The sequence below is a fragment of the Lichenostomus cassidix genome, chromosome 28, assembly GCF_008360975.1.
Source record: "Lichenostomus cassidix isolate B80296 chromosome 28, HeHo_3.0, whole genome shotgun sequence".
Classification (NCBI taxonomy): domain Eukaryota; kingdom Metazoa; phylum Chordata; class Aves; order Passeriformes; family Meliphagidae; genus Lichenostomus; species Lichenostomus cassidix.
The window spans coordinates 5944423-5954623 of record NC_139508.1 but is presented as its reverse complement, the minus strand read 5'-3'; the positions used below and the strand labels follow the sequence as shown (position 1 = coordinate 5954623).

Here is a 10201-nt window from a genome sequence, read left to right as displayed (position 1 = left end):
CGGACGTCCCGCCCCACCGCCCCAAGCCGCCAACGGGCTCTGCCGGGGCGCGACGTCACTTCTGGCGGCGCCGAATGAAATGGCGAGTGGCGGCGGCGGTGGTGGTGGCGGCGGCGGCGCGGGGAAGATGGCGGTGAGGAGTGGGGCTGCCCCGGGTTCCGGGTTTTGCGGTGCCGGTGGCGGGCGGGTGCCGTACCCGCGCCTCCGTCCCGCCGCCGCGGGACCCCGCAGGAACGCTCCAGGGCTGTGTCTCCCGGAGGGCGGAAGCGGAGGGCGCGCTTTAACCGGGCTGCCTGTGCTCTGCCATAGGATAAAGAGAAGAAAAAGAAGGAGAGCATCTTGGACCTCTCCAAGTACATCGACAAGACCATCCGGGTGAAGTTCCAAGGCGGGCGGGAAGGTGAGCCCGGCGCGTGGCTGCAGCACGAAACTCTTCTGCCTTTCGGTGTTGTCCCGCAGCCGGTGCCTGTCGGCTCTGCCCTCATGCTCCTTCCCTTCAAAGGAAGGCGAGGGTAGCGGGTGCTTTTTCTTATTCGCGGTTGCAGTTACCGGTGTGAAGCTTTTCTCCTTTAACGTTTCCATTAATCTGCTGGGTGCACTTTTATCTTTATGGCTCAACTATGCATCTCTGCTTTTATTAGTTGTCTGGAACAGGCTTATTTTGGCTGGTTTGGATTTTGGTGGGGTTTTTTTTGTGGGGTTTTTTTGGTTTTTTGGCTTTTTTTTTTTTTTTTTTTTGCATTGTAAGGGTGCACTTAAAGCAGCAAAGAAATATTTGTGGCTGTAACATTTAATTAATACAACTGTCGTGCCTTTCATCTCTTGACATGGTAAGCATGCCTGGAGTTCATGGTTCAATATATGTCACCATGCCTTCCCATCTCTGTCCCTTGCCATATGGCTGAGAAGGTACATCCCAATGTCGTTGCTGCCACCCCGCAGGCACTTGTTTGTCTGCGTTAACCATGTGCTGCATTTTAAAACTCCACTGGGACCTAATGCTTATAAGGGTTTGGAAGTTACTTGGACTCCTTACTGATAAGTGTATTTTTCAAATTGGGAAGTCACTGTGTGTAATTTCATGATATATTTAGTGACCAGTCTTGTGGAATCATGTTCTGCATTAGGACAAAGTGGTGGTCTATCTGCACTGCCTTCCTGTGAGAGGTGATGTGCTAGGAGGACACCTGAAGATGGGGTTTCTGAGGAAAGAACTTAAAATATGGTCTTGCTTCATTTTAACCATAACCTTTCATTAAGGATATTTATTTGGTTTTGGGGTTGCTTTTGTTTTTTCTTTGTGTGACTTGTACTGATTTGTTATGCAGAAGTATTCTTAAAATACCCTTGAAATTGGCTGAAAGCAAAAATGTTAATGTCTTGAAGAACATTTTGAAGAATCAATTGAAAAGTCTGTGAGTTTTAATTGGCGCAATGCGGACCAGGTTTTATGCGCTTACCACTGATAGAGGACACTGTTTAGTATCTCTGATGTCATTTGCTTAGTCTTGCCTGAAGGAGGGAAGTGGGCTGGCGAACTGAATGTACCTTTCATGCAGTCTTGTGTTGCTGTGTAACTTGTTTTGGTCTCTAATCGTTGTTTTCTGTGTGGTCTTCAATAGCAAGCGGTGTCTTGAAAGGATTTGACCCTCTTCTGAACCTTGTACTGGATGGTACCATTGAGTATATGCGAGGTAAGTAATATGAAATCTGTGGAAAGCTTCCCCTTCCTGAGTGGTTTTCTTAACAGAAATCTTTCAGTTCTAAGGGTGAGTAAGCAGAAACTGCAGGTTAACATCACCCGAGCTGCAGCATTCGTGGGATAACTATGTTGCAAAGAAAGAGATAAGATGACAGGTCTGTGGGACCTGACAACATGCACCCGAGGGTCCTGAGGGAATTAGCAGATGTAATTCCTAAGCTATTCTAAAACATTCAAAAAGTCATGGCAGTCAGGTGATGGGAAAGAGGGAAACATTGAACCCATTTTTCAAAAAGGTAGAAAGGAGCCTGGGAAGCTACTGTCCTGTCAGCCTCACCTGGGTGCCTTGGGAGATGATGGAACAGATTCTGCTTGGAGCTCTGCTAAGGGGTATGGAGGACAGGGAGGTGATTTGAGACGTCTACCATGGCTTCACTAAGGGAAAATCTTGTCTGACAGCCCAGTGGTGTTAGGAGGCGAGAGGAAGTAAGCGATACAGCTCAATATGAGTTATAAGCAAGCTCCATTTATTTCACAGTATGTGTGGCTTATATAGTGTTACAAGTGCTTATGCTTACTACTAAAAGTTACAATTTGCATTCCATTCTCACACTCTCAGGGTTCCTCTTCATTCTTCTCACGGTACCTCTGCAAAGCTCAAGGGCACCACCGCACCTCCCGGGCACATTTCTCACGGCACTTTCCCAGGGCACTGCTGCGGCCTGCTCAGCTAACACTGGCCTTGCTCGCACCTCGCACAGGTCTCATTCTGTAACACAGTGGCCTTCTATGATGGAGTGATTCCATCAGTGGACAAGGGAAGGGTTTACAGATATCATTTATCTGTGCATCTCTAAAGCCTTTGACACAGTGCTCCACAATATCCTTCTCTCTAAATGGAAGAGAGATGAATTTGATGGGTGTCGTGTTTGGTGAATGTGGAATTGGTTGGACGGTCATATCCAGAGGGTTGTGGTCAATGGCTTAATGTCTTCATGAGCATCAATGACAAGGGGTGTCCCTCAGGGATCTCTGTGGAGACCAGTACTCTTAAGTGTCCATCAGTGACATAGTGGGATCAAGTTTACCCTCAGTCTGCAGGTAACACACCTGAAGTGTGGGGCCATCCAGGGCAACCTGGACAAGTTTGTGAAGTGGCCCCACAGGAACCTCATGAGGTTCCACAAGACCTGCAAGGTCCTGCTCCTGGTTTGGGACAACCTCTGGTATCAATCTGGGCTGGGGTATGAACAGATTGAGAACAGCCCTGCTGAGAAGGACTTGGACATGCTGATGGACGAGAGGCTGGACAATATGTGCAGCTCACAAAGCCAGCAGTATCCTGGGCTGCATCCCTAGCAGGGATGGGGGATTCATCCCCAGGGAGGGGATTCTGCTCCTCTGTCTCACTCAGCTGATTCCCCACCTGGAGAGCTGCCTCCAGCCCTGGGGTCCAACATCAGGAGGATGTGGAACTGCTGGAGGGAGTCCAGAGGAGGCCATGGAGGTGCTCTGAAGGCTGGAGCCCTTCTGCTCTGGAGACAGGCTAGGAGAGCTGGGGTATGTTCACCTGGAGAAGAGAGGGCTCTGAGAAGATCTTATTGTGGCCTTTCAGTACTTTAAAGGGACATAAAAGAAAATTATAGGAGATGATTTGCCTTGTTGTGACAGGACAAGTGGTAATGGGTTTAAATTGAAGTAGGGTTTATTTAGATGCAAGGAAGAGGGGTTTTTTTATAGTAAGAGTGATAAAAAAGCTGGGACAAGTTGCCCAGAGAGGTGGTAGGTGCCTCATCTTTGGGAGCATTCAAAGATGGGACTCTGAGCAACGGGGTCTAGTTAAAGATGTACCTGCTCATTGCAGGGGGGCTGGACTAGATGACTTTTAAAGGTCCCTTCCAATACAAACCATTCTATGATTCTGCAGCAGAAGTTATATTAAGTACATTCCCTGTGATAGAACATCCTTGGTAGTCCTTGCTTGAGCTCCTCTATGGTTATCTCATTGGCAACTTTTCTTCTAAATCTTGAATAAAATGTGTCTCTTTCTCATCTCTGAAACAAAATGTATCATTTGATAGGACAGTTTTTCTGAAGAGTATTTGGAAATCTGCTTAGAAGCAAACACCTGAACCTTTGAATTGTCTCTTTAAAAGGGAATTTTAGAATGTGTTGTTCACTTTTATTGAATATAGCGATATCTCATGGAAGATATAACTGGCTGATTGATTTGTAAGTGTTTGTCTGTCCTGATCCAGCCCTGTTTGGCCTGGTCTGGGAATGGACCTGTGCTCTCTTCCCTAGTGCATTTAGAAGTCAGAATCTTTTGTCAATTTGCATTGATCCCCAAGTGTTTGTCTATAATGACATTTGAAATGGGATCAAGAGCTTTTTTTAATCATTTGCATGTATACTCTTGGTTAGATGAATGAAAGGGCCTTTGAATTCTTTAATAAATGTGTTATGCTTTTTGTTGCACACAAGGCAAAGTTCTTTATTGCTCACTGTCAGTAAGGTCTTGAAAACATCAGATGTCACTGCTGCATCACCTGTAATAGTCCATGTGTTCGATTCAAACAATGCAGTTATGCCAGGAAAAAGCCATTCATGTCTGTGCCTTTTGAAGTTGATGGAATTTGGTTTTTTTTAAATATTTTCCTGTTCTAACCGTGCATCTCTGCTTTTTAGATCCGGATGATCAATTCAAATTAACAGAAGACACACGTCAGCTGGGACTTGTGGTTTGCAGAGGAACTTCTGTGGTTCTGATTTGTCCACAGGATGGAATGGAAGCAATTCCAAACCCTTTCATTCAGCAGCAAGATGGCTAATGCTTTCTTTGGATTGTCTCTGAAAACTTTAGGGGTGCAAGTCATTGGAGAAAGCTATCAGTGTGTGAGAAGCTTCTGGTTTTTGGTGGGGGGAGAAGTTTGAATGTGTATCTGTTAGTGTGAAAAGAAAGTCAGCTTTTGGTGGCTTTCATAAATGATGAGAGGGTGGGAAACGTAAGAAGTATGTTCTTGTTTTCCTTCCACTCCCAAATAAGTGTGTAGCTATGTTGTTTAGGGCTGACAGGAGAGAGCATATTGTCATGAATTGTGTGAGACCCTCTTGATCTTCTGAATTTTGAAACAACCCGATAAAATTAGTTAAGAATGCCCTGAATATTGGTTATGAACTTTCCATTTTTAAATACATTAAAATGTATTTAAGCTGAATTAATCTAAAGCCTAAACATAGTAGAACATGTTTTTCTTCCTCTTAGATGTCACTACTCAGCTGGGGAAGCATTATGTTGTAGTCTTCCTGCTGTTGAGTTCAGTCTCTTTTGTGCAGGAAAATTACCTTCCTTGTGTAGTGTCATCACCTTTACAAGGGATGTAGCCAAGAAGGTCTTTTCCAGCACTTGTTCCAGATCTGGTGGGCTGTGATCTGTGTTTCAGCAGGCTCACATATTTCTACAGGAGGACTGGTTTAACTTGTGGGATGATTCTTGGTTGAGTGACTTGAACCATATGGAGGTATCTACTTGATACTTGGAATTTTAGGGGAAGAATATTTAATATCCTTGCGTTTGTTCAGTTGTAGGCAGTGTCTTGAAATACTGCATATTTTTATAGTAGCTATGCACTTGTGGTTCTGCTTGTTATAACTTGATTTGTAAGTAAACATTTTTATTTCTTTTATACTGCAGAAAATGCAAGATTTAAGGAGTTTTGGGTGAATAAAGACAAATTAATCTGTTTCTAAATGTCTGGTTTTTAGTCTGTAAAAGTGCACTACAACTGACATTACAGTTCTTCAGCCATAAATCTACATTAAATTAGTTCAGAAGGTGCATAAGCACTTCAGATTCAGGAAGGACTAGCACAGAAGCCATGCTTCAGACAGGGTATTGATGGGAAAGGCCTGAGATCATCTGGTCCCTCTTCTGAGGCATTTTAAAGACTGCCTGGTTGAGGTATGTGCCCGGAGCCTGCATGTAACCTGCTTCTGCCACCTGCTTTTGCCTTTATGGAGGACCCTGTGGCAGAATGAATTGTTTTGCTGGCTGCAGCAGTTTTGTTCCTGGAGGTTGCCAAGAACACATGCCAAGTACAGGTTGTATTGGTTATTTTGGCCACAGCAGTGTTCTCCCACACATAGCCTTTCTTGGGTCAGCTCTGAAATGGGTGGGAGCTTAGAGTAAATTTTGGTTTAGTGAGTCTGACTTTTCCAGGAGGCTATGAAACTAGGGACCGGGTGTCTTGTGTGATGTATTGCCTGTGTGAATTTGAGTGATTCTGGATTTTAATCTCCTGGGAGCTCACAGAGTTGTCTGTAGAGTTGTGCTCCTCACAACCTAGTTTCTTTATAATGCTACAAAGCCTGTTTGTACAACTGCACAACTCAGAAGAGAGTCCTTATTTAGAGCATGAGGAGCAGTATTTGCTCACCATCAGCCTGAGCAGAGTCTTGAGCTGTCCTTCAGGTGGGAGAAAGAGTGCTGGTATTGATGCCAGTAACATGCTGCACTGTCTTTGCACTCCAAGTGTGGCATCAGAAACAGACCTGCTGAGACTCTCTGGGATGGACTCTGGGCTCTCAGTGCAGAGAGATCTGCCTAAAGCCACAAGTCAAGTTTCTAAACTCTGGAGAGGGGCATGTTCTCAACATTTCCTGCTCTGTTGATTAGTTGCTTGGTCTTCATTGTGAGCTGCATGGCTCTCCTTTTCTGTAGCACAGACCCGGCTTACACTTGGGAGTCAAGTACCTGAAGAGCATGAAAATAAAAGGGGACAGACATTTTAGCAGGGCCTGCTGTGAAAGGACAAGGGGTAATGGTTTAAGCTAAAAGAGGGGTGATCCAGACTAGAAATAAAGGAGAAAGTTTTTATGGTGAAGGTGGTGAGGCAATGATACAGCTTCTGTTTGCTGAGCTCTGCCAAGAGCTGGGAGTGAGACTTGCTGGTACAGGCTCTTAGGGTAAGGGGTTCTACTTCAAGGTCACTGTGCAAATCACTTCACTTAATAGCTTTGGAAAAATTCACCATGGCATCAGTGAGCTGTTGCTTGTCCTACATCTGTGTTTATTTAATGCATTCAGACTGAGGATGACTGAACATGTGAAGCCATCTGGCTTTGAATGGGAGCTTACTCCTTCCTCTTCTCTCTTACTAAACTATAAAGTTAGATACATAATGAAAACAGTAATCACTTTGGTATTTGATTAAAATTGAACTAATGAAAGATGTGGTAATGGTTGCTTTTTTCCAAAAGGGTTCAATGTTTCCTACAACTTCTCGGTATTTACTCAAGTGCTTAGGGGGCTTTTGGTTTTTTCTTTCTTTTCAGGCTGTTTGCTTGACTAACAGCTCCTCTAATTTGCTGTGGCCTTACCTGGTAAAAGTAGATGCCAGTTAAATCTGCTGGGTTTTTTTTTTTTGTTATACAGCTGTTCTGCTATTGCTGTTCAGAAAGCAGCAGGAAAGACAGAAGAGCAAAACAGGAGAGTAGAAAACATTCTATTTTTAGGACAAGATTGGCTTATCTCATATTTATCCTAGCTAGGGGGGTTGTGTTTCCAGAGATCTCACATGGGTGAGGGCTGCATAAGACTGAGTTAAAATTAACTGCCTGGCAGTCCACAAATATGGAGCCTGCACAAGAGCCACAGGAGCTGGGACCTCAGACAGAAATGATTGCAGACACAATTCTTGAGGTTGGAGAGAGACTCTTCCAGGTCAGCCGTAGGGTGCTTTCAGTACACAGTCGATACTTTGAAGCCATGTTTTTTGGAGGAGCAAGAGAGAGCTCTGAACAGCACATAGTGATCAAAGGGATCGATGCAGTGCCTTTTCAGGCGCTACTTGAGTTTACTCGCACAGCCCAAGTGCTCATAGGTCAAGAAAATGTGACCAGCTTACTGGAAACAGCTGATTTTTTTCAGTTTGACAGGGTGAGACTCTTGTGTGAGAAATTTCTGGAGAGAGAGCTGCATGTTTCCAACTGCCTCGGCCTGATGACCTACTCACAGCAATTTGCCTTTAAAGAGTTGTATGTGTCTGCTATGAATGTCGCTCTCACTCACTGGGGGGATGTGATATGCCAGGAAGAATTTAAGGCGCTACCCAAGGAAATGCTGATACAGCTCCTGAAAAGTGATGACCTCTTCGTTCCACGAGAAGATGTGGTTTTTGACAGTATTACAATTTGGATAAAGGAGGACCCAGCAACAAGAGAGGAAGAATTTCTAGATTTGGTGGGCGAAGTCAGGGTCACTTTTCTGAGTTTGTCCTTCCTCGATATCTTGGTGAAACGCAGCAAGCGTGCTGGAGAGACAGATATCTTTTCCAGACTGATAAAGAAGTTAGACAGCTGTCCTCCACCCAGCTGGCAAAATCCGAAACTGTGTCCTTATGCTGGTCGGAGCTATGACACCTTATACGTCCTGGGAGGAAAGCATGACAAGGAACAGCAAGAATTATTTCTCTTTCAACCTAAAACAGGGACCTGGCAGGCTTGTTCTCCACTGCAGCGCAGGAACTACACCCAGTATGCAGTTGCAGCAGTAGGTAAATTACAGAGAAGGGAGACTGAGCAAGTGTAAACAGAAGTTGAGACTGAGAGTCCCAAATGCAGGGAGTCCAGCCGCTGCTATAAAACTGTTGTGCACAGCATTGCTAACACCTCATTCATATTGGTGTTCATATTTGTTCAAAGAATGGTATTGTTTTCCTTAGTCCTGGGAGAATGCTAGACAACGCTGAGTATGTCTTCTCATAGAGCAGAAACTATAGAGTTTGTCAAGCTCCTTACATTGGCTTTATTTGGAGTTAGTCTAAGGTCTTGGCTTTAAAAAGTGTATTTTTTTGGCCTTCTCTTTTGTAGTGGTTTAGACAGATGACAGGTGACTTCTGATTTATAGTTGCCATTACATTAAACTTATCCATGGATGTTGGGAAATCTTCATGCTTGGAGGCCTTCAAGCCCGCTCAATACCATGGCTCATCATGGCTTCCTGTATTAGTATCATTTCTGGTAGGGGTTTGGAAGTGAGATCCCCAGAGGTTCTTTCTAACCAGTGTTTCCATGATTCTGTTCAAAAATGGGAGCAGGCTTGGAAAGACTGGCTGCATATTGTAGGCCCAGTGTATCTGTGTGGATGAGGAATTAAATACTGCAAACTGATTGACAGAGCAGGGATTTTCTCTGCTCATCTTGCACCTTATCAGTACAGCCCAGGGAGAAATGAGAACCTCAGCTATCAGGAGCAATTTTTAGCCTTCATGTGACTAATATTTTCTTTGCTGTCTTTCCAGGGAGCTTCCTTTTCGTGACAGGAGGGTATTTCCGGGATGAGTTTGTGTGGTACAGTGTGGATTGGGTACTTATCTACAATTGCTTGGACAATAGCTGGCTGGAAGGGCCAGCCATGAAGAAGTCCCGCAATAGCCACTGTGCGGTAGGAGTAGGGCTCTACCTGTATGTTCTTGGAGGGAGCACAGATGAAGGTATAATCCCATCAGTGGAGCGCATGGCTTTGATGGAGTCAGAGTGGGAAAGCATGAGTCCTATGGCTCAGCCTGTGGAGAGAGGTGATGCGGTCAGTGTGGGGACTAGGATCTATGTGGTCTGTGGCCTTGATGAGAATGGACATGTATATGATGGAGTGCAAAGGCTGAACACAGAGACAGACAGCTGGGATGTCATCTCATTCTCCCCTCTCCCAAGGTAAGAAATAGTATTCTGGGGCCTAGCAGAAGATGAAAGGTTCTAGTGTTGGTCCTGCTCCAAGAAGAGGTTAGACTGTAGAAATTCAGAAGTCCTATCCCTGCAACACTTCTGTGATTCTCTGTTTAAATGGGACTTCTGATTTGAGGACCAAGGTCACACTGAATATTTTAGGAGCCAAATCTTTCTGTTGATTCTGATCAAGGGTTTCTTCCCTCTCAGGTATGACCTCTGCATCACGTCCCTGAATGGGGCTGTGTACACCATAGGAGGCGGAACTTTTCGATTTGATGTGGAGACAAATGAATGGACACATGTGAATGAGGAATGCTTGACCCAGAAGTTCTTCATGGGATGTAGCACTGTGAATGGACAAATTTATCTCCTTGGACAGAGGAAGGGAAACAGTGCCCTCCCCACTGTAGTCCTCTTTGATCCCTACATTGATGTGTGCCAGGTCATAGATAACAAACTCCCTTGCCCCCTTCCTATTAATGGCTGTGTCTCTGTGCGAAGATTTGATACGTGAGCATGAGAGCGGAAGATCATGTGCTTTAAAGCTGAAGGGAGTTAGATTGCATCAAGTTTGGCCTGTGACATTTTAAAATTTTTGTTCCTTTGTAATTTTATGGGGGTTTTTTCTACTTGATGAATTTGAAGCAAAAGCCAGTGAAGACTTTGTCTACACAAAGGCTGCAGGTCATTACTGAAAATGGTGATCCATATTGTTATGGTACATAAACTCCTTAGGGTTGATGCTCAATAAAGGGCTGTTCTGACCTTTAA

The 10201-nt window shown here is 44.6% G+C and overlaps 2 protein-coding genes across 2 annotated transcripts; both read left to right on the top strand.

The window, feature by feature from the left end:
- Positions 1–3: 3 nt before the first annotated feature.
- Positions 4–5453, top strand: LSM7 (LSM7 homolog, U6 small nuclear RNA and mRNA degradation associated). Its single transcript, XM_085040574.1, has 4 exons — positions 4–133; positions 310–400; positions 1623–1694; positions 4391–5453. The coding sequence occupies exons 1-4, from the start codon at positions 80–82 to the stop codon at positions 4531–4533; spliced, it is 360 nt and encodes a 119-aa protein (XP_084896700.1). The 5' UTR covers positions 4–79; the 3' UTR covers positions 4534–5453.
- Positions 5454–5588: 135 nt separating this feature from the next.
- LOC146426356 (kelch-like protein 23) lies at positions 5589–10201 on the top strand. Its single transcript, XM_085040572.1, has 3 exons — positions 5589–8256; positions 9004–9415; positions 9638–10201. Exons 1-3 carry the CDS (start codon positions 7335–7337, stop codon positions 9942–9944), a joined length of 1641 nt encoding a protein of 546 aa, XP_084896698.1. The 5' UTR covers positions 5589–7334; the 3' UTR covers positions 9945–10201.